This window comes from Salvelinus fontinalis, chromosome 21, assembly GCF_029448725.1.
Source record: "Salvelinus fontinalis isolate EN_2023a chromosome 21, ASM2944872v1, whole genome shotgun sequence".
NCBI lineage: Eukaryota > Metazoa > Chordata > Actinopteri > Salmoniformes > Salmonidae > Salvelinus > Salvelinus fontinalis.
Genome location: NC_074685.1, coordinates 30,642,887 through 30,666,252, shown reverse-complemented (window position 1 = coordinate 30,666,252; position 23,366 = coordinate 30,642,887). Strand labels below are relative to the sequence as shown.

Genomic DNA, 23,366 nt, shown 5'->3' with positions numbered 1-23,366 from the left:
ATCTGGGTTGTCATTGAAAACGCAAACACCAAAATGATATATATGTTTACCTCAAATTGTGGTACTACTAATTTATTTTGATACACCGCGTGATTATAGCCTATTATATTTGTCAAATGTTCACATTGACTACAATGGAGATGGTGGTACATTGAAGCTAATTGTAGGCCTGGCTATATCTTAATTTTCATTAGCTGTAATTTTGACAATATTGGTAAACCTAATGCAGATTAGGTATACTCTCATAATATATTAGTTTGAGATAATCACAGATTACTCTACAAAATAAAACAGTGGACAGTTAGAATACCTTGGAACAGTGGAATATCTTTCAACCCACACATTTAACCCCTTATGTTGTGTGAATGGGTGAGTGAGTGACAAAGAGAGTGAGAGAGGGTGCGCGTGTACCTGCCTGTGTGTGTAGTCTACCTGCGTGCGTCCGTGCATTCTTTATCAACCATAGACTGCAAATACAAGCCCTATCATCAAGAATTGGCTGTGTATTGCACCGTGTCGCTTTAAAGGGGGCGTTCGGTCGCACATTCCCACTCTGCCAGTGTAAATTGAAGAGAGGGACTCATTTGAAGCAAATAGCTGTCCTTGTGCGATTGAATCAACAGCAACAGCGGGGCGCAATGGGAGGTAAATTAGGTTTTTCGATTTGAATAGTCTATGTTATAAAATATCAAAATTGGCTTGAATGCCTCACCAACTTTCAATGATACCGTTATGTTTTTTCATTCTAGAGGCCGAGACGCGTCAGAAATTGCTGCGCAATGTGAAGAAAGAGGTGAGTGCCTTCAGTATTTGCAATGATTTTAACGACAAATTATTAGAAGCAACCGTTGGTGATGGATCTCTGGCAGCCGTTCTGTTGTAGTTGGATGCCCAACATAAGATTGTAAAATGGAGACACCGGGAAGTCTGATGTATATGCTTGAATGAAATTGATCATAAGGATACATGTAGCCTAATAGGATATTATATTCTTTGGATCGTGATTTTATCATAAAGGATGCGTTCAGGGCCGAATTGGATTGAAATACGTGTATATACACAGAGACAGCAATTATTTGGTATCAGTAGGCAGGCCTAGGCAATAACGCCAAGATCAATGTAGCAGTAATGGATCTGTTATCTCTGCATGACGTGAATACGTGTGCATGTCACAGTGCAGAGCCAAGAACAGCATCATTGGGATTATTGATAACAGCTCTTACTTGTGTTTTTATTTTATCTGAATGCTAATGCTGTAATGGAGGGCAACTCAATTCACTGGGCATGCTCATATCTCGGATAGCCTATTACCCCTCTCTCTTTTATATGAAAAAACACGTAATCAATTGATCAGATGATATCTTGGTTCATCCTGTGCCTAGAAATGAGGCCTAAAGGATGTGGTCACACTTTATTTGGATAGTCCAGATAATGGTCACACTTTATTTGGATAGTCCAGATAATGGTCACACTTTATTTGGATAGTCCAGATGCTCTACAGATGGTCATAATATCAACAAAGGGTTAGGTTTAGAATAAGTGTTAGGGTAAGGGTTAGGTTTAGGGTTAGGATTAGTAGATAGTAAGTTGAAATGTTACTGGTAGTCTGTAGATAGTCCATCGGTAGATGCTCTACAAACTATCCAAATAAAATGATAAGGATGTTGCTCTTGTGACATAACGTCACAGTTTATTATTTGGGGACTCCTCTCAGTTATCTGTTAGCTACAGCCAGACCATTCTTCAAAGGGAAATTGTCTGGCTTATGGTATAGTTGGGCTGCAGCACTACAGGAACCTGAAAGGGAGAAAAGAAACCAACTGCACGCTGGTGTGTCCTCTGTTCTAGCTCCATTTATGAGATGTTATTTTGATTTGCCCTGATAGAAAACTAAAAGTAAAAGGGCATTATTAGCAGCAGATTGTATTGTGTTTTAATTTGTATGGATAGCCCTGTCCATCTTTGTGCCACACACATACATGCACACGCATACATGCATGCATGCATGAACACACAAGCAAACAAGCAGTCACACACATGCACACAGGCACATGCAAGAGAAACACTCTTATTCTGCCAATAACAATTTTTCTCATCTTATGAAGGCAATCATTGGTCACATGCCCCCTGGGAGGGTAAACAGGATGTTTTTCTCAGTAGATTTGATTCAATTTCTATCCATTTCCTCGCAATGTTCACAATTTCTCTGCACTGTATAATTTCATAATCTGGGAATTGGTCACACCATATTTCACTATTGTGTGTTTTATTTTGTGGTTGTATGAGAAATGCTAAAATAACATAGCTTTTAGGTTGTTTGATGAAGATGGCTATCTCAGAGTTATTTAACTTGAAAATCATTGACCTGGTCAAGCTCTGTCTTGTCTGAAGTGATAAACATCTCCCACCCTGTCTGTATTTAGTCTGTCACGCAGGATCTGCACACTCAGGATCTGCATTCCCTTCCCACCCTCCCTCCGCTTACCCGTGATTATCTATTGTTGCAAAATCGCTCCCCATCCTTGCCTCCTTCTGCACTTTGATTTCTTTTCTTTCTGTGCCTCCTCTTGTCAGACCCTGTCTCTGTTAAGTGCCTGTCATATCAAATCCCACCTCAACTTTATGTCTCTCTCTTTTTTTTTCTCAGGTGAAACAGATCATGGAGGAGTCAGTGACTCGGAAGTTTGTGCATGCAGACAGCAGCCATATCATATCCTTTTGTGGTGAGTGTGTTCATGTAGTAATATATTACTTATTGAATTTACAGTTCATATGGCTCATTGGAGTTTTGACTTGCTTATTTTGAGTTTTTATGGTTTGTTAACCCCCTATTAAAGGCCCAGTGCAGTCAAAACTGTGATAGTCTTGTGTTTTATATATATTTCCACATAATGAGGTTTGAATAATATTGTGAAAATTATGATATTTCCCTTCTAGCTGTTTAAAAAGACGACCTGAAATTTCACCCTGTTTTTGTGGGATGGAGTTTTGGCCTGCCTGGTGACGTCACCAGACGGTAAATTAGTTAATAGACCAATAAGAAAGAGAGTTCCAAACCTCTGCCAATAACAGCTAGTTTTCAGTTTTCCCCTCCTAGCAAAATTCTTGCTTGAGAAATGACTCTTTGCTAAGAAGCTATTTTTGTTTTCAATTTAAATGGTCAAAAATAAACAATCACAGTGAGGTACTTAATTATTACAAGCCCACTGAAGGACTTTAGTGCCACATGGCAGTGCTGTGCTCTAGTGACTGGATGGGAGGGAGGGTGCATGCCATGGTTGATGGCCAGGCCTAGCTGCATAGCTGATCTGGGTGGGTCGAAGTGTTGATTTAAATTAATGACTGCTTGGCTCACAGTATGTGTAACAGATACTTACCTGCTTGGTTTCTCATCTTTGACCGAAGACCATTACTATTGTAATAAGAGCCAGAGAAGAGTGGATAAAAAGAAGTAAGAGATTGTGGCAAGAAATACATAATATTTCTTTGTGAGATGAAAGTAACCCTATCTCCAAAGAGCACCTACCAAAATGTAGGTGGTACTTCTGGGCCACCCTATTGCAACCAATGATTACTTGGATAAGAGGACAAACTGTGATAGTAAGAACCCGTGGTCAAAGCATACGCTCCAGTTTTGGAGGAAAGTTCAATCTAGTCTCCATCTGCCTATGGGCATATCATCCCTAACTGGTACTGCAGATCTTACAGATTTTCCCACATCATCACTCGATTCAGGTTTCCAAAGGTGGTCATTTGCAATATGTACACCAAGTCTTGAAGAACAACCAAATTAAATCATTCGGTGAACTAAGTTCAGACTTCCATCTGCCAAAGTCAGATTTCTTTAGCTATTTACAGCTAAAGAGACTATTTACTGAAACACCACAAATGGGTAAAAATGAAGGGTGAGCCCTCTCTCATAGAAAAACATTTATCAATACTCAGAAAAGGGCAACTGGTAGTTAACAAATTACAAAACTATACCAATCTATTGCTGTCACGACATAGAGCAATACTCTGCAAAGTGCAAGTGGGAATCTCCTCAGTAGTTGGGAAAGGGTACGGGGGCTGGACACGCAGCAACTCAGACCACGCTGCTGATTGGAGATCACATATACTGACTCAAGGTAGTTTGAGGAATGGGCAGGGGAGCTAGACAATAATAATGATGACACTGACAATTATGTTTACACTACTTCTATTAGGAATTGCTATGCTTGAAAATATACTACAAATATAAGTTAATAAATAAATGAAAAACAAAGAGCACCTTTCTCTCTCATCGCAGACTCAAGCGATGCTGCTATTCTCCGTCAACTAAAGAATCACAGTTGGTTTGAACTAGTGCTTTGTAATCTCTTCACAATTGTCCTCCACCTCATCACTCTGGTGTCACAGCCTCACATTTCACAATTGTGATGTGACACAGGATTATTGTTACATTAAGAGCACAGCAGTAAGATTATGGAGTCAAAGGTAGGTGGATTATTGCTGGTTGAATTGAACGGAGGTAAATGCCAGTCAGAACATGTTTTTTTAAATTAATATGTCTCATGACTACGTTGACATTTACAGAGCAAGTGACATTGGGCATCATCCTGTGGAGTTGAAATGTCAAGCCCTGCCACCTCCTACTACCCAAATCTGTGTACGGTCACGTTCTCAACCGAACACAGCTTGATTTTAGGTTGGCACCGGCCACAGCCATAGTAAAGAATAGGAGATGTGTAGGTCCATCTGTGTTAAATTTAACTGACAGCAGACACTCTGCAAAGGTGTTGATACCACACCTCCACACATCCACACGGATATCCTAGCAACAGTAAACAGCGTTTGTCAGTTTTTAGTCTATTTCTGGTCCTGCTGAGAGCCACCTGCACCTGCCCTCTAACCTGTCTCTGCTTCCCTGCAGTAGCACTCAGACTGTCCAAGGGTTTTCACTGGGTGCACCTGAAAATCGAATTAGCAAACTCTGCATGTGGTTTATTTGTTGTTTACAGTGTATGCAATCATAGCTTAATGATTATCGCTTTGGGGAAAGTTGGTTTTGAAACCAAACTCTGTGTGTACTGTTGGTGTCTGTATATTCAATACTATGTGTGTCCGTGTGTCTACAGCTGTAGTGGAGGCATGTGTGCTCCATGGGCTGAAGAGGCGAGCAGCGGGCCTCCTTTGCAGTAATAAGGTAGCAGCACTCTTCATGAAGGTAGGGAAGAGCTTCACCCCGGCGGAGGAACTCTGTCAGAAGGTCCAGGAACTAGAGCAGCTCATCGAGACCAAGTAAGACATTGATCTTGGCTAGTCATTACTCCGAAGCCCCCCCCCCCACACACACACCAACATGCCATAAATTAATACAAAATGTGTATCAAACACTCCTCTCTGTATTCCCCAGCAGACAGGCTCAACTAAATAATGGCAGTGTTCAGAAGCAACCCGGAGTGACCAACCTCCCCCCTCAGGGCTTGAGGAACCTATGGATCCGCACTGCTCTCATGGAGAAGCTTCTGGACAAGATTGTCATGTACCTAGTGGAGAACAGCAGGTTAGCAATCAATCAACAGATCAGATTCCAGCTGAAAGTCTGACATTGTGTCTGATATTACAATCGTAGCTGCTCAATATGTATACTACAGATGTCTGATCTTAATTTGATCACTCTTTTGTCACATTTTTCCCCCTGAGCATCAGGAAATTTCAAATGAGCCTTGTGATTTACATACATTCACTGAAAACCCTCAGTTCTCTTTATCTCCATGTGGGAACAGTCCAGTCATTTCGGAGCAGTGCCAGCCATCAAAATCATCCTCCCTCTCTCGCTCGCTCAAATTCTAAAAGCACCAGACACGCCTCCCGGGTGGCGCAGTGGTCTAAGGCACTGCATCACAGTGCTAGCTGTGCCACCAGAGATTCTGGGTTCGAGCCCAGGCTCTGTCGTAGCCGGCTGTGACCGGGAGACCCATGGGGCGGCGCACAATTGGCCCAGCGTCGTCCGAGTTAGGGAGGGTTTGGCCTGCAGAGATATCCTTGTCTCATCGTGCACTAGCGACTCTTGTGGCGGGCCGGGCGCAGTGCACGCTGACCAGGTTGCCAGGTATACGGTGTTTCCTCCGACATATTGGTGCGGCTGGCTTCCGGGTTGGATGGGCATTGTGTCAAGAAGCAGTAAAATGCAGCCATACACATCAACAACCTTCGTTTTATATACCTTAACACAAGATAGATATTGGTCTCCACTATGACACGGTGTCAAGTGTATCTGAAATGCAGCCCTACAGTAGGCTACACCTAAATTATAGCCTACTGTAGCCTATCAAAACTAATTGCACACATAGGCTTATAATATCAGATGTAAAGACGAGATGAAATTGAGAATAGTGAGGTATCCTTTAATGGAGTGCAATGGTGCATGAAAGAGTGACTCAGATTTTAAAACCCCAACACCCCCCAGATCAACAGTATGTATATAATACACTGCTCAAAAAAATAAAGGGAACACTTAAACAACACAATGTAACTCCAAGTCTATCACACTTCTGTGAAATCAAACTGTCCACTTAGGAAGCAGCACTGATTGACAATACATTTCACATGCTGTTGTGCAAATGGAATAGACAAAAGGTGGAAATTATAGGCAATTAGTAAGACACCACCCAAAAAAGGAATGGTTCTGCAGGTGGTGACCACACACCACTTCTCAGTTCCTATGCTTCCTGGCTGATGTTTTGGTCCCTTTTGAATGCTGGCGGTGCTTTCACTCTAGTGGTAGCATGAGACGGAGTCTACAACCCACACAAGTGGCTCAGGTAGTGCAGCTCATCCAGGATGGCACATCAATGCGAGCTGTGGCAAAAAGGTTTGCTGTGTCTGTCAGCGTAGTGTCCAGAGCACGGAGGCGCTACCAGGAGACAGGCCAGTACATCAGGAGACGTGGAGGAGGCTGTAGGAGGGCAACAACCCAGCAGCAGGACCGCTACCTCCGCCTTTGTGCAAGGAGGTGCACTGCCAGAGCCCTGCAAAATTACCTCCAGCAGGCTACAAATGTGCATCTCCATTCTGTAGGATACCTCACTATTCTCAATTTCATCTCGTCTTTACATCTGATAATATAAGCCTATGTGTGCAATTAGTTTTGATAGACTACAGTAGGCTGTGGTTTAGGTGTAGCCTACTGTAGGGCTGCATTATGACTTGCCTTGAACATATAATAAAACAGTTTATTAAAAAAAAATGATTTTACCTAACAAAAAATATCTACCCCTACAAATATGTCAATTTATTATAATCCACATAAGAATTCACACGAGATGCGCTGTAGCCTGCACATAGCCTACATAGACTACTTGAACTGGGGCACAGTGGACCTCCAGTCTAAGGTACAATGTAGGTACGGTACTGCATTGTATTCCAGCTGCCCACTGGCGCCATTCTAAATATTTCTTCAGATATTCAAATCCTCCTGCTGCAAGATTATTTTCCTGCTGCAATTAAACTGGTCAAATTAAGATCTGACATCTGTACTTATAGTCGCTTTTCAGTGAACATGCAGCAATGGTTTTTCTTGCACCATTTTGAGGAAACATGATTTTCTTTCTTCCAGTACGTTCTATGACAGTGAGGCCATTCTAATGGATCCTGTGGATGGACCAATCCTTGCCTCTCTGTTAGGTATTGATGGAACCTCTTCTTATGGCCTCTCTTGCCAGGATGTGGCCGAACAGATCTCTGATAAGATAAGAAATAGCACACTGAATGGCACATTACAGTGAATGTGACTCCCTCTGAGATAATCTGTAGATAAAACATGACATTAGAGACTAGTGCTTTACAGTGGAAATTGCCTTATTTCAGATAATGCCATCATTCTGTGATTTAGAAGTTAAATATACTGGAAAATAACTCCAAATTGAATTTGTACTCATACTTATAATGGACAAGTGCATTTACCTTCTACTGTGAGGGTAACATTGACATTGCTGGTACCTCTAACTTTCACTCTGGATGATGATGGTTCAGTACAGTGCTTTAGAAGTTAGAAATAGTGACTACACCTTTCTACATGAAAACTGTTGTGGATCTCAGTATTTTCTTGCCCTTATGCCTTGCAGTCGGCCCCTGTGCTCTGGAGTACACTAAGGTGAAGACAGCCGACCACTTCTGGACAGACCCCTCTGCTGATGAGCTAGTCCAGAGACACCGTATTCACAGTGGCCACTGTCGCCAGGACTCCCCCTCTAGGCGACCTGCCCTGGTTAGTGTGTGGATTATGTGTTTAAACGAATGTGTGTGTATAATATATGATGCATAAAAAATGGTCCAATGGTCTGGAATACATTGATATTTTCTAATAGATCCAGAAGAGGCAGTCGAGTGGCAGTATGGAAGATCGGCCCATCCTGTGGGCTCGGGACTATGTTGAGTCCCTCCATCAGAACAACAGGGCTACACTGCTGTTTGGCAAGAACAACGTCCTGGTGCAGCCGGTGTGTGTGTGTGTGTGTGTCTCTCTCTCTCTCTCTCTCTCTCTCTCTCTCTCTCTCTCTCTCTCTCTCTCTCTCTCTCTCTCTGCATGTTAAAGGACTTGGCATTGCTTTTCATCACTGTTTAAACAGCAAGGAACGCTTTGTACAAATCTCCTGTCTTGGTCAACAGAGGGATGACATGGAGGCTATCCCAGGGTACCTGTCTCTCCACCAGACTGCAGATCTCATGACCCTGAAATGGACCCCCAACCAGCTCATGAATGGCACTGTGGCAGATGACACTGAAAAAAGGTAATGTAATATCAAATCACAGTAAAGAAACCTATTCTGACACTTATAGGTGTCTACAAAGGACATGGCAATTTATATAATTGGATATTGTTTAAATCTCAGCAATTTCTCATATTGATTTTCCCAGTGTTTACTGGGACTTTGCCATGACTATTCGCCTGGAGGAGATTGTTTATCTGCACTGCCATCAGCAAGGTACAGGAGGAACCTCTTTTTAATTATGTAGGCATATATCTTTGTATCCATGTGTTTGTGTGTGTCTTCTTGATCTTGTGATCACGGTTTTTCCCAGTGGACAGTGGTGGAACAGTGGTTCTGGTGAGTCAGGATGGGATCCAGAGGCCTCCGCTGCGGTTCCCCCGGGGAGGACACCTGCTCCAGTTCCTGACCTGCCTGGAGACAGGCCTGCTGCCACACGGACAACTCGACCCCCCCCTGTGGTCCCAGAGGGGAAAGGTCAGCATGGAACATAGAAATGTCCTAACATGCACCAGATATAACCCTCACATTTGGAATTCATGACAATGATTCAGATCTCAAATAATGTTTACTGTAGCTATTATGTCCACATCCACTAAACCAATTGAAACGAGATGGTATGATTTAGCTAGTTGTTTCTTGTAGCATTAGAAACAGGCTAATCTATAGCAGAGTGGATGTTGTTGGACTGAGGGTAACTCTGATCTCTGTGTTAGTACTATACACTGCTGCCAGAGGGTTACTTTTACACTGACACTGTAATTTCATTGATCTTATTACCAATTTAGCCTCCAATTAGATAATATTAACCCTGACCTGCCAAAGCAAAGGGAAACCCATGAGGAAGTTTTTAGAGGGGTTGTGATGATAAAAGTGGTAATCGTAGTAGAGATGAGACTATAATTTACAGGCTGCTGTAGAGTATAACTTTGTTAAGGTTGTGGTATATTACCCGGCGGAGCAGTGAAAGACTATACAACCTCGGAGTGGCAGAGAGAGTGAGTGGGGTCTTAATACGTCCTCAAACCAACATGAAGGAAAGTTGCAGACCAAAGACAAGGACCCCCAAAAATTATACAAATTGAATTTTCCTACTACTGTACCACTGACTTTGCTGTTAACTACTTTGAGGGAAAATGTACTTGTGACGTGTTGTTGTCTCATCTAGCTATCTTAAGATGAGTGCACTAAATGTAAGTCATTCTGGATAAGACTGCTAAATTACTAAAAAACGTTTTCTTTTTAAAACAGAAAAGGAAAAGATGACTGACTTGAGATTGGCTGGATCATTAATTACATCTAGCCTAGTCTTGCATCACAATTCAATGATAGGGATCTGAGTTTTAGGGTAATCAACTTTAATCACTCTCGCGAATCGTCATAATAACAACATGTTAATGTCTTATACTGAGTGCACTACCTTCCTTTGCCTACAGGGAAAGGTTTTCCCTAAGTTGCGTAAGAGGAGTCCGCAGGGGTCTGTGGAGTCTGTGTCGGATAAAGAGGAGGACGAGGCCACTGACTATGTCTTCCGGATCCTGCTCCCTGGTACACCGTCAGACTTTGGTATGTCACTTGTGATCTCCTTATTCTGTGTCAATTTTCTGTTGAAATTTGTACATAATATACTTTTTCATTATTTATTTTTCTCTCACCGTTCATTTTGTTGACCATTGCCCTTCCCTCAGCACCTCTCTGTCCAGCCCCTGTACCTGTAGCCCTGTGAACACCTTACATTGGTTACCCTGGATTTCAGACCATGCATGGGCATGAAGTTGTCTTTGTCACACCTCCATCTTCTGGCTTGGTTTGTCAATGTTTCCATGTTTAAAAAAAGACATATACACCACTGGTCAAATGTTTTAGAACACCTACTTATTCAAGGGTTTTTCTGTATTTGTACTATTTTCTACATTGTAGAATAATAGTGAAGACATCAAAACTATGAAATAACACATATGGAATCATTTAGTAACCAAAAAAGTATATTTTATATTTGAGATTATTCAAATAGCCACCTTTTGCCTTGATGACAGCTTTGCACACTCTTGGCATTCTCTCAATCAGCTTCATTGAATTTCAATTAACAGGTGTCTTCTTAAAAGTACATTTTTGGAAGTTATTTCCTTCCTAATGCATTTGAGCCAATCTGTTGTGTTGTGACAAGGTAGGGGGGTATACAGAAGATGGTCTTTTACCAAATAAGCTAAGTCCATATTATGGCAAGAACAGCTCAAATAAGCAAAGAGAAACAACAGTCCATCATCACTTTAAGACATGAAAGTCAGTCAATCCGGAACATTTCAAGAACTTTGAACGTGCAGTCGCAAAAACCATCAAGCGCTATGATGAAACTGGCTCTCATGAGGACCGCCACAGGAAAGGAAGACCCAAAGTTAACTCTGCCGCAGAGGATAAGTTCATTAGAGTTACCAGCCTCAGAAATTGCAGGCCAAATAAATGCTTCACAGAGTTCAAGTAACAGACACATCTCAACATCAAGTGTTCAGAGCGTGAATCAGGCCTTCATGGTCGAATTGCTGCAAAGAAACCACTACTAAAGGACACCAATAATAAGAAGAGAATTGCTTGGGCCAAGAAACACGAGCAATAGACATTAGACTGGAAATCTGTCCTTTGGTCTGATGAGTCAAAATTTGGGGTTTTGGTTCCAACCACAGTGTCTTTGTGAGACGCAGAGTAGGTGATCAGATGATGTCCGCATGTGTGGTTCCCACCATGAAGCATGGAGGAGGTGGTGCGATGGTGTGCTGGTGACACTGTCTGTGATTTATTTAGAATTCAAGGCACACTTAACCAGCATGGCTACCACAGCATTCTGCAGCGATACACCATCCCATCTTGTTTGCTCTTAGTGGGTCTATAATTTGTTTTTAAACAGGACAATGACCCAACACACCTCCAGGCTGCGTAAGGGCTATTTGGTCAAGAAGGAGAGTGATGGAGTGCTGCATCAGATGACCTGGCATCCACAATCCCCTGACCTCAACCAAATTGAGATGGTTTGGGATGAGTCAGACCGCAGAATGAAGGAAAAGTAGCCAACAAGTGCTCAGCATATGTGGGGACTCCTTCAAGACTATTGGAAAAGCATTCAGGGGTGAAGCTGGTTGAGATAATGCCAATAGTGTGTAAAGCTGTCATCAAGGCAAAGGGTGGCTATTTGAATAATCTCAAATATAAATATATTTTGATATAACACTTTTTTTGGTTACTACATGATTCCATATGTGTTATTTCATAGTTTCGATATCTTCACTATTATTCTACAATGTAGAAAATAGTACAAAAATTAAGAAAAACCCTTGAATGAGTAGGTGTTGTGAAACCTTTGACTTGTAGTGTATATTATTAAAGAAAGTCACCCAAATCATCCATCAGTTCTAGATGATCATGTTGCTAATGACAATGATGACGATGTTCCTGCTGATGATACCATTGATCCTGTTTGGTGTCCAGTGGCTCCAGAGCTGATGGACCAGGCGGTGAACATGTGGCACCCCACCCCCAGGAAGTCCTCCTGTTTCTCCTGCTCTCAGAACGGATCCCCTGTTGGCTCACTACCCAACGGCTGCAACCAGGACAGGGCTCCCCTGAAACTCCTCTGTGACACCATGAAGTACCAGATCATTTCCCGTGCTTTCTATGGCTGTGAGTACATGCATCATGAATTCCTTTAGGAAACTGATTCAAATACTATAGTCTTCGTGTTATGGCTGGACTGATAACCATGCGTGTTTCTTCACTTCTTCATTGAAGGGCTTGCCTACTGCCGTCACCTGTCCACCGTTCGTATCCACCTCTCTGCCCTGGTCAACCCTACCATCGTTGACCCTAACGTGCCTCATGATGCCCGGGGAGGGCTGACTGTGGATGTCTGGAGCAGCTTCCTCCAGGACTGCTCTGTAAGATCTACTGTACCATCTGCTCTAAACATACTGTACACACAACCACAACCTGCAGTGACTGTGCATGTTCCTTATGACTTAGCTAACAGGTCACAGCTTGAAAGCATCTGCATTCACCAACATCAACATTCCACTGCAACCGATGACCATACTAAACTTGTATGTTTCTGTATTGAGTCATTATGTAATCACATTCACAACCTTTTCTTAGGCGTATGATGAGCATGAGCTTCTGCGGATGGTGTACTATGGTGGTGTGGCCCCTACAATACGCAAGGAGGTCTGGCCATTCCTGCTTGGACACTACCACTTCGATATGAGCCAGAAACGTAGGCTGGAGGTGAGTACTGTTATATTGTCATGAGGTAAAACTACTAACTCTGGAATCCAAGTAGGGAGGTAGGTTATGTGTAATACTATTACATACTAGTGACCCTGTGTGTTCATCTGTGTGTGTGTGTGTGTGTGTGTGTAGGTGGATGAGCAGGTGCGGGCCTGCTATGAGCAGACTATGAAGGAGTGGCTGGGCTGTGAGGCCATCGTCAAGCAGAGGGAGGGGGAGAAGCATGCTGAAGCCATAGCCAAGTGCAATTCTGTGGAAAGACCAGGACCAGTGCAGCGAGACTCCACCATCAGCACTGATGTAAGGGGGTCCTACCTGTCCCATTTGATGAGGGCCATACATGATAGAGTTAGTGACTCATTGGCATATGGTTAACATACTGTACTAACATATGATTTTTCATGGTGTTCTCTTCCTGGATGGCATTTGACCCCATATCCTACACCAGTCCTCACAGAGCACAAGTTCAGAGAAACGGATTGCCCAGAGCGACTCCAGCAGTAGCACACAGGTACAGGAGGCTTTCTTTCTGGGGCATAACACATCACCACATAACATTATAGTTTTCCTTAATACTGAATACTTAAAGTTGTGCATTACAATAGTAGGGAGACTTTAGAATGCTGGGTATTCACTGTCTGTTGTCCGGTGTTGCAGGCATTTGGGTCTGTGGAGGAGGTGGATCAGATAGAATCCGAGATGAAGCCAGAGGAAGGCAAAGAGATGTCCAAAATTCCATTGAAAGACTGCCCAGATGTGGCCAACCCAAATGTTACCTCAGAATCTGGAAACCCACCCCAAAAAATATCTGTTGGCTCAGGTCTTCCAGAACAGCCCCAAAGCACAAACAACAACAGCCCTGTAACAAAACTTCCTGCAACTGATTTAACTGTCAAAACAGTTGCCACTCAGCCATCACCAGAGCCATCAGAGCCCCAGGGAGCTGCATCTAGGCCAGTGGCAGAGGCCCAGGCTGGGTCAAAGCTACCAGAGGATCTCCCTGTCTCAAGATCAACAGAGGAACCAAAGGTCACGATAACAGTTGATGACAAGGCAGGGGAGGAGCGTCCTAAGGCTCCAACACAAGAGTCCAAAGCCCCAGAGAGTAAAGAGGTTGAATGCTCTGAATCGGTAGAAATCATACAAATCCCAGAGAGGGTTAAAGAAAGGGGTTCTGACAAAGAAGACGTGAAGTTCTTAGGAAATACTGAAACCGAAAACAAAGTTGCGGGAAATGGGTTGTCTGAAGTTTCCACCACAAAAGACCCAAAGCTGCCTGTGAGAGCTGCGTACGCAACTGAGAATACTGATATTCTCAAACTAGAAACGGAGGTTTCTAATGTATATATTCCAGCTCCACCACTAGGCGAGGCCACAGTTAATAAAACACAAGAGAGCAAAGCCCCAGTGTCAGAACCATCCTGTGCCACAGAGCCATCTTTAACAGAAGGAAACAAAGCTTCAACAATAGCAGTGGAGGCTGGTATTGCTGAAAAAGAGGACCTAAACTTCTCTGACATTGAAGAAATCACAGAATCTGAATTACAAAACATTAAAACCCCTCAAACCAGCGAAGCTTGTGTTTGTGAGAAAGACATGGATAGTACCGAAGAAAAGGTTTCAGAAATAGCCGAAACCAAAACATTAGACACTGTGGAGGCCAGTGTCCCTGAGAAAAGCAATACCAAAGCTGCAGAAATGACAGTTGCCATAGATTCAGAGAAACATGCACCTTGCATGCCCGTACTGAAGCCACCTCAGCTAGAGGCCAGAGCCAGTGTTACAGTGACAGCCCACTCTATGCGTTCTCCTGATACACTAGATTCTGATGACTCGCCCTCTGCCTTAGAGATGGAGGACATTCCCACGGCCTGGGCAAGACCCTTGTCTGGCCTGATGGCTCCCCCTGCTGCCCCCTTCTTGGCCCTGGGGAGAGTTGTTTCAGGGGAACATGTCCTGCATGCAAGCTCCAACACCAGTCTTGATGGAACTGAGCCAACTCTGTCTGAGGAGGAGCCTGAGATGGAGAGTCTCTACCCCCAGTCTGACTTTTTGGTTGTGACAGAGGAACTCAAACCTGAGGTTTCACCAGTGGTAGTGTCCCCTGCAGGGACTACCTACTCTGTAAGTACTCCAAATTAGTTACCTGTGTGCACTGTAATGCATGTTGCAGATTTTAGGGGTTGATTGGCTAAGAGTTGGTTCAACATACAATACACTTATGCCACCAGGGGTCTTTTCAGTCCCCAAATCCTGAATAAATTCAAGAAAGCGTACAGTATTATATAGAGCCTTATGGAACTTCCTACCATCTCCTATTTCACAAATAAACAGCAAACCTGGTTTCAAAAAACAGATAAAGCAACATCTCGCGGCACAACGCCGCTCCCCTATTTGACCTAGATAGTTTGTGTGTATGAATGTATGTATGTAGTTCTGTCCTTGAGCTGTTCCTGTCTATTGATGTTCTTTCTGTATTATGTCATTCTGTATTATGTTTTGTGTGAACCCCAGGAAGTGTAGCTGCTGCTTTTGCAACAGCTAATGGGGATCCTAATAAAATACCCAACTACAAACAGAGCTGTCACAATGCTGGAATGAATCAGTAGCCATTTGAACATGAACCGCTTTAACTAACCTTAGTCCCTTTTATCACTCTGTGCAGCAAGAGCAGCTGGACTTGTACTTGCTCAACCTGCATCGCATTGATAAGGATGTGAGACGCTGTGACAGATCCTACTGGTACTTCACTCCTGCTAACCTGGAGAAACTACGCAACATAATGTGCAGTTATGTGTGGCAGCATCTGGAGATTGGCTATGTCCAGGGCATGTGTGATCTGCTGGCTCCTTTACTGGTCATTCTGGATGACGGTCAGTCTGCATGGAGAATAACTCTCCTAGAAATGCATTATTCACAGACATGAGTAAGATCAGATGCATCATTTGCTGTTGATGTGTTTCTCAGAGGTCATGGCTTTCAGCTGCTTCTCTAAATTGATGAAGAGGATGAATCAGAACTTCCCCCATGGAGGGGCCATGGACTCACACTTTGCCAACATGCGCTCCCTCATCCAGGTACATACACAATCACACATGCACATTATTATAAGTACATTGATATTACATTGTAGTAAAAGATAGGCACTTGCCGTTTTTTTCCACTAGATCCTTGATTCAGAGCTCTTTGAACTGATGCAGATGAATGGAGACTACACTCACTTCTACTTCTGCTACCGCTGGTTCCTGCTAGACTTCAAAAGAGGTACTGGCATCTGCATGGGCGTGTTCGACCGCATACAGTCTCTGCATGGTGACGGAATCAAACAGAAAGGGGGATTTCACATTGGAACCAGAGGAAATAGTTAATGCTGATGATGTTAAAACTTAAGTTAATTGTGTTCAAGGTATACAATAAGAAGGACCTGTATAGATTTAGGAAAATTTCATTGTCAATGTTTTTATTTCAGTAACATGACTCTTCTGCAGGCAGGTCACATCTGACAGTCCTACTCAGTATATAACCTGATGTGTCATTCTTCCTCCAGAGATGTTGTATGATGATGTGTTCTCCGTGTGGGAGACCATCTGGGCGGCCACGTATACCTCCTCCACTCATTTTGTCCTCTTCATTGCTCTGGCACTGGTGGAGATATACCGAGACATCATCCTGGAGAACAACATGGACTTCACTGACATCATCAAGTTCTTTAACGGTGAGGCTAAACAATGACATTAGATGTTGTTATGGAATATTTGATCATTCAGTTATTTCATTCATTTCATTGCCACTGAGTGTTTGCTTGCTAAATGTATGATCTGAAGGTACCACCTGCCTTTACTGTGCTTGCTGACAAAGGCATAAAGTCTAGCTACCTCCATAGACTACACTCATATGTAAATCAGCACAAGCAGCTAGGCTCGAGTGATACAGTGTGTTTTTGATTTGATTTCCCTCTTCAGAAATGGCTGAGCATCACAACATCCCGCAGGTCCTAACGATGGCTCGAGACTTGGTCCTCAAAGTGCAGATTCTCATAGAAAACAAGTGATCCAGCATGTGTATTTTCCTCCCCTTTCACTCAGTGTGCAAAATTGTGAGAAAGTCACATAAAATTAATGTATTCTGAAAATCGTAACTTGTATTTTTATGAAAGCTAAACCAACAATTGACAAAGCAGACATAGTGGTCAGTATTTTAAAATCACGCTTCTCAATCATTATTTTTATTCCTGAAATCGTCAGGTGAACCATACTGAAGCTGTTGTCACACCACAATAATTGCACAATGCAGTATTTCTGTCTCAGTCCCTAAAAGCACTTTCCTATGTTCAGGTAATTAACATTATAATCAATAAGTTTATGAAAAAATGCAATTGTTCACTTAGTGAATGTACCATTTTGAAAACAAAAACTCTTTGCATATTGCTTCAGAATGTTTTTGTATTTGTTTTGCCTTAAATGTAGCTATCTTGTGCAGGGATATTCTCAATATGATAACCAAATGAGATCTTGTTTGTACATTTCCGTCATATACTTCCCATCAGTTAGAACCATTCACAGAGTAAAGGTGCAGCCAAAAAGCTTACACCTTTCCAACATCGCAGGAACACTTGCTGAAACCCCTGGCTGTATCTCAAACATATTGTCCCCCATGTATTCCAGTGTTTTTGAATTAAGTGCTTAAATCTGTCTCTTCTCTTCTCCTTATCGGCTAAATGTCTGCGTGTATTGCTGTTGTACTGTAATGGTAACTGTACAATTATTTGAAACACACAGGCTAATATTCAAAAGTATCTGTGAGTATAACAATGTAGCTATACTGTTTAATATCAGATATGTACACACACGTAGGCCACTGTACATGTGATTTGTTGCTTGACGACCATAGATAAATATACCGACAAACATGAGAAAAATACTCTTATTTTTTCAATGTATTCTTGAATTGTTTATTGTTGTTATTACTTTGCTGTGTATTAAACAATCAGTATATTTTGGATTCAGCATTGTGCAAAGTTTGGTTTAATTCATTTCACTCTCTGTGCAGTCTTTGGTGTAAAATTGTTTGCTGTAGCCAAAGTGTGCTGTTGCTTTAACAATGTGTCGCTTGTATATTACGTCATCAAAATACGCAATGGTGTCTGGCCAAACAGATCATATAGTTCAAGGGAAGTCAAGAGAACTGTGCGGAAGAGAATTTTGCTTGCAATAAATTCAATAATTAATCGTTATCCTTATTCTTTCAGTATTTGTTATTCTCATACGGTCTATGTTTATTCTGCATTGAAGATGAATAGTGTTGGAGAGGGCTGCACTGACCTAAAACGGGAATATGACCAGTGCTTTAACCGTTGGTTTGCTGAGAAATTCTTGAAGGGAGATCGAAGCGGTGATCCCTGTACCGAAATGTTCAAGAAATATCAGCATTGTGTCCAGGTAAATACATGACATCAAAAACGGACGTATGTTAGCTATCTGCCTGCTCATCATCACCACGCATTGATAACTGCTGTACCGCGTACTATTAGCTAACCAAAATGATGCAACACCAATGTGTCAGCTGTCAGGCCACAAGTCTATTCTTCACATGACTGAAACACAGGGCATCTATATTCATATATTGTAAATAAATACACTCACTTCCTGATAGCCCATTCTCCTCTCGATCCATTGTCTTTTTAAACATCAAATGCAAGTGTCTAATCTAATGTTACAGCTACATATGTTGTGCTTGTATTTGCAGAAGGCCATAAAAGAAAAGGACATTCCCATTGATGGCGTAGAATTCATGGGCCCAAATAAAGAGAAAGGTGACAGATGAGATGGATCTCCCCAACAACGTTGCCTTGTGACTCACTGGCATTGCTTACTGGGCATGCAATGGAACATGAACAGGGTGTCCACCAATTTAGCTTGAATTGGGTTTTGTTTGAGGTCGCAGTCCTTCTAGTGTGGAGACTAAAGAGCATTCATATGAAGGATCCAAAGTGCTGAATGACAATTGGGATTGGACTTTGGATGTTGGGCATTGATTACAAAAGGAACATATGAATCTAGACATTTTGGGTCAGACCAATAAAAATCGTAATGTGGTGGTAACATCAGTTTATCATTGTAAGGGACTATGATGCTTTGCAAAGGGAGTTTCATTGAACTTTTTAAATTCTGGAATTGTCAATGTCTATTAGTGTCCTGGCATAATGTCCCTCAAGACAACTGAAGAGGGCATCAATGTGGATGCATTGGACTTTGTTTACACTGTGCAAGATAAGTTTTGTGGGTCTCTTTGCTCCAAGTAATTTTTTTTTACTGGAATGAGTTTAGTTCAGTGATGCAATGTGATTAACATATACATTGACAAAGCAATAAATAGAATAATCATGTTTCATTACTACCAATTCATATTTTCAGCTCTGCGGATGGACCAGATATGACATCAAAAGGTATAGCATGAAACCCAATCTGCAATGTGACAACCCATTGAGTGCAGGTGTTTGGTTTGAAAAACAAAATGATCTTGAATTCAGCCACCACAGGTGGCCAAAACATTGAGAGGGGAAGGAATGAACTGATTAAAAAGTTTGACATTTATTTAAAATAAAACAAATTTAAGGATTTCAGGTTTACCAGCAGATTACAATCAAACAATTTCCAAAAGGTATTCAGACACTTGGAGGTCCACACTTACAATTCATTTAAAAATATACATTGCAGGCAGATGTTCACATTTAGTTTTTGTTGAGTGTCACACTCAGGGCAGTGTTCATCACAAATGGATCATGTTCATACATGACCTAGAGCAGCAAGATCAGTAAATTGACAAGTTAACAAATGGTCTCACCAGACATCAGAACTCAGCTCACTACAATGCGCTGACACAGGGAACTGAAGTTTACATCAATCAACAGGAAAATAAATCAACCATATTAAGGCCAACAAGAAGGCAGGAGTGACTGACCATGGAATGCACATAGCAAGCAAAAGGGGGACAATTATTTGTGTGTCAGGGAGGAGATCTGGTATAAACAAAACCAAATTAAACTGCCCCTAATCATCAGTGCCCTCTTGTGAATGGCTGGCTGGTCTACCGGTAGTGGCGTGGGGGTGGGCTGTGGTGTGTTACTGGGTGTCGCCTCGCTGGGGGGCTATGGCGGGACACATGGCGCCGTGGAGGTGACTGGTAGCGCTGTGGAGGGGACCCTCTGCTTTTGTAAGGAGGTGGTGAGTAGCCACGCCCCCGGGGGGATCTGGAGCGGGACTGCGAGCGACCATAACTGGCACCATGTTCTCCGTGGACACGAATGTTTGCCATCTCCCCCTGAAGGACATACAGAGCAACTGACTGTGGAGACCATCTTCCGTCATGAGCTTGAATAAGCTTGTAACTCGCAAATGCACTCCTATTTGACATGTTTTGCTGTGGAGAGGTGTACTCACCTGATGGGAACGGAACTCAGTCCTGTCCAGTCTGCGCAGGGCATACTCCATGTCCTCCCGACGGACAAACTCCACCACCCCTTCACCATCCCGCTGCACATCGGCGAAACACACATCCCCTGCCTCACGCATGTGGTCTTTAAGATCCTGCCAGCTCCCTGATGGGGGCAAGCCTGGGAGGGGAGACAGCACATTGTCATACAAGAAGGTGCCAAGTCTGCATAATGCTTATTGGAGTAGAAAAGTGATTCTTTTGATACTATCAACTATGCCTTTTCAACTACAGATTCTTATAGACCTGTTTCAAGTGGCATATCTCCAATTCACATTTGCGTCTACATTTTCATGCAAAGCTTTGAGGGATACTATAAGTATGCACATACTGTCAGTTTCTCAACTAATATTTTCCCTTGATTTAAAAGAAAAGAGACGTATGATCTGACTGCCAGATTGAAACCTAAGACGTAGGAATGTCTAGCTATATTAGGCGACATACAACACAGATACAATTGAGAAATACCAATGGGTAAAACAAAAATGAATGATAAAACATACACCTACCAGTCACTATGGCCGGTGTTTGGGTATATGCAGTCAACATGATCAGTTAGAGCTTTTACTGTTTTGTTCCTGTTTGTTTTGGGCAGCTGACTTGACCTCCACTTAGTCCCTTTGACCTCCAGTCCGCCAAGAGAGAGAGACAAAAACAACACTGCCTACGACTCAGAACGTCCACCTACCAGTCACTATCACCCGGAACTCAGATCTCCGAGTTGGAGGCCCAAACCTCCCCTTAGGACCCCCTCCTTCTCCTCTTTCTCCGCCTCCCATAGGGCCACTAAATTTGGCGCCAGAGGAGCGAGGGTATTCTACACGCAGCTTGGAGTCTCCGAATCCATATCCATTCCTTCCATAGACAGCATCTTCTGCATCCCTAAGAGAAGAGAGCACAGAACTCCTTACTTACTTGCCTAAGGGATATACACTTGTCAACGCCTTCTCCATCCAGTCACTGAGGTCAGTCCCAGGCGATGTTACTAAATCAGAGAACACCTTGCCAAACAGCCAGGTATTGTGATTGGACGTGTACATACACTAGATCATTCCAGGAACTCACCGTGGATCTTCGAAGCGAACAAAAGCAAAAGGGATGGTTCCCCTGTTATTCTTTAGTTCGACATCCCGAATTTTTCCATATTTGAAGAAGAGATCCTCTATGTCCCTCTCCTGGACATCCATTGGAAGATTTCCCACGTAGATCCTTCCATCAGTCATTGTTGGTATTGGATAGGCCCTGCTAAAATAAACCGAAGGCACCTGCAGGCTTCAAACTCACTGATCCATTCCAAGAACAAAGGTGGAGGTGAGCCGTATCCTAATCCCAATCCATCCTCTTCTAATGCTTTAAATTTACCCTCAAAAATCTAGAATCCGTATCCTAATCTTAGTCCCAATCCACATTTGTCCATTCTCTTCTAATGCTTTAATTAGGAAAAATCTAGAATCTTTGTGGAGCAGGAGGAGTAGTAGTAGTAACGTTACATGTTGAGTTCAAGACAATCTGCACAGCACCTTGGACCAGTCTGAAAGCTTTAAAACACAGGATAATGATGAATGCCTTAGCTCAAACCATATAGCCATCAGAAGTCGTTTGAACATACACTAATTAGTGGCTAGCTAGCTAGTACTACTCTGGTACTACTGACCTTCCCTCAAAGTGACGTAGCCTATAATTTACAAACTGCTTCGTAGCAAAGAGGCGGGCTACACAGACAGCAAAGAGGGCTGGCACTTCAAGGTGTGTTTCATGTATTTAATACCATTTCACACTTATGCCGCTCCATGCATTACCATGAGCCCGTCCTCCTCAAATGTGCCACTAGCCTCCTGTGACGAAGTGATTGACTAGGTAACGTTCGATACAGTAGTTAGCTAACGTTAGATAGCAAACGTTAGCCCTCTGATTCCATCCTTGTTAGCTAGGCTAACGTTAGCTAGTTAACGCTATCGTCTACTCTGCTCTTCCGTTTTAAAGTGTAAATAGCAACAGGTACATCGATCGGTTATGAATGTTTATGAGTAGTAAAATATTTGTTATAAAAATTCAGACATACCTCAGTGTAATTTATGTAAAATACGGGATCGCTATCTAGCAGTCTCTTCCTCAATGCAGGAAGTCAGCTCGAGCGGTCGTTTGATCTCTACGTCAGAAATACTACGCTAGTCTACTCTTCTCTTCAAATTTAAAGTGTAAATAGCAACAGGTACTTTGATCGGTTGAGTAGCGAATTATTTGCTATAAAAAAAATGACATACCTCAGTGTAATGTATGTAAAATACTGGAACAGCTATCAAGCAGTGCTTCTACAATGCAGGAAGTCAGCTCGAGCTGTCGCTGGATTTCTACGTCAGAAATTCTAACGCTGAAGTCTACTCTCCTCTTCAATTTTAAAGTGTAAATAGCAACAAGTATTTTGGTCGTTTATGAGTAGCGAATTACTTGCAATAATTTTTTAAAATTATTTTCAGACATACCTCAGTGTAATGTATGTAAAATACTGGAACGCTATCAAGCAGTGCTTCCTCAATGCAGGATGTCAGCTCGAGCAGTCGCTGGATCTCCACGTCAGAAATGCTAACGCTAAAGTCTACTCTCCTCTTCAACGTTAAAGCGTAAATAGCAAGAGCTACTTTGATCGGTTATGAATGTAATAATAATTGAGCTGTCGCTGGTTCTCAACGTCAGAAATACGCGCCCACTTTTGAGACAGAAAATGATTTGCATAGGTTTATCAATATAATCTTCCCTTTGGAGGCAAGGCACAATCTAATTTTAACAGTCTGACCCTGTTACTTTGTTTGCTAACTTGAGGGTTGGATGGGGCTGGCGAATAAATCACTC

General features: G+C 42.5%; 3 protein-coding genes across 10 annotated transcripts; 2 read left to right on the top strand and 1 right to left on the bottom strand.

Annotated features, from left to right (window-relative positions):
- Nucleotides 1–373: 373 nt before the first annotated feature.
- On the top strand, nt 374–18,030 carry LOC129818635 (small G protein signaling modulator 1-like). Of its 2 annotated transcripts, none has more exons than XM_055874722.1 (23): nt 374–645; nt 750–793; nt 2,648–2,723; nt 5,118–5,280; nt 5,399–5,545; nt 7,601–7,668; nt 8,109–8,251; nt 8,352–8,483; nt 8,653–8,774; nt 8,902–8,969; nt 9,067–9,230; nt 10,190–10,319; nt 12,234–12,425; nt 12,534–12,679; nt 12,894–13,022; nt 13,158–13,325; nt 13,474–13,536; nt 13,683–15,149; nt 15,691–15,898; nt 15,993–16,102; nt 16,193–16,289; nt 16,573–16,740; nt 16,988–18,030. In XM_055874722.1, exons 1-23 carry the CDS (start codon nt 639–641, stop codon nt 17,074–17,076), a joined length of 4,101 nt encoding a protein of 1,366 aa, XP_055730697.1. In that variant the 5' UTR covers nt 374–638; the 3' UTR covers nt 17,077–18,030. The 2 variants fall into 2 exon arrangements, with proteins under 2 accessions (XP_055730697.1, XP_055730696.1); XM_055874721.1 differs by having other exon boundaries at nt 5,396–5,545.
- triap1 (TP53 regulated inhibitor of apoptosis 1) lies at nt 18,021–19,410 on the top strand. Its single transcript, XM_055874734.1, has 2 exons — nt 18,021–18,463; nt 18,771–19,410. The coding sequence occupies exons 1-2, from the start codon at nt 18,317–18,319 to the stop codon at nt 18,846–18,848; spliced, it is 225 nt and encodes a 74-aa protein (XP_055730709.1). The 5' UTR covers nt 18,021–18,316; the 3' UTR covers nt 18,849–19,410.
- Nucleotides 19,411–19,593: 183 nt separating this feature from the next.
- LOC129818637 (serine/arginine-rich splicing factor 9-like) lies at nt 19,594–23,091 on the bottom strand. 7 transcript variants are annotated; one of them, XM_055874733.1, is made up of 5 exons: nt 23,000–23,091; nt 21,582–21,761; nt 21,205–21,398; nt 20,465–20,637; nt 19,594–20,345 (listed from the first exon to the last, which is right to left on the bottom strand). In XM_055874733.1, exons 2-5 carry the CDS (start codon nt 21,737–21,739, stop codon nt 20,112–20,114), a joined length of 759 nt encoding a protein of 252 aa, XP_055730708.1. In that variant the 5' UTR covers nt 21,740–21,761; nt 23,000–23,091; the 3' UTR covers nt 19,594–20,111. The 7 variants fall into 7 exon arrangements, with proteins under 7 accessions (XP_055730708.1, XP_055730702.1, XP_055730703.1 ...); XM_055874727.1 differs by lacking the exon at nt 23,000–23,091 and adding an exon at nt 22,781–22,873 and having other exon boundaries at nt 21,582–22,054; XM_055874728.1 differs by lacking the exon at nt 23,000–23,091 and adding an exon at nt 22,781–22,871.
- Between the last annotated feature and the right edge of the window lie 275 nt (nt 23,092–23,366).

Bases quoted from the DNA above. Each gene is read 5' to 3' on its own strand.
- LOC129818635 (XM_055874721.1), top strand. The intron at 9,231-10,189 runs GTCAGCATGGAA...CTTTGCCTACAG, and splicing joins TGTGGTCCCAGAGGGGAAAG to GGAAAGGTTTTCCCTAAGTT. The intron at 12,680-12,893 runs GTAAGATCTACT...ACCTTTTCTTAG, and splicing joins GCTTCCTCCAGGACTGCTCT to GCGTATGATGAGCATGAGCT.
- triap1 (XM_055874734.1), top strand. From the start codon at position 18,317: ATGAATAGTGTTGGAGAGGGCTGCACTGACCTAAAACGGGAATATGAC. The intron at 18,464-18,770 runs GTAAATACATGA...TTGTATTTGCAG, and splicing joins AATATCAGCATTGTGTCCAG to AAGGCCATAAAAGAAAAGGA.
- LOC129818637 (XM_055874733.1), bottom strand. From the start codon at position 21,739: ATGACTGATGGAAGGATCTACGTGGGAAATCTTCCAATGGATGTCCAG. The intron at 21,399-21,581 runs GTGAGTTCCTGG...CTCTTCTCTTAG, and splicing joins GTTCGCTTCGAAGATCCACG to GGATGCAGAAGATGCTGTCT. The intron at 20,638-21,204 runs GTAGGTGGACGT...CTCCCCTCCCAG, and splicing joins GTTCCGGGTGATAGTGACTG to GCTTGCCCCCATCAGGGAGC.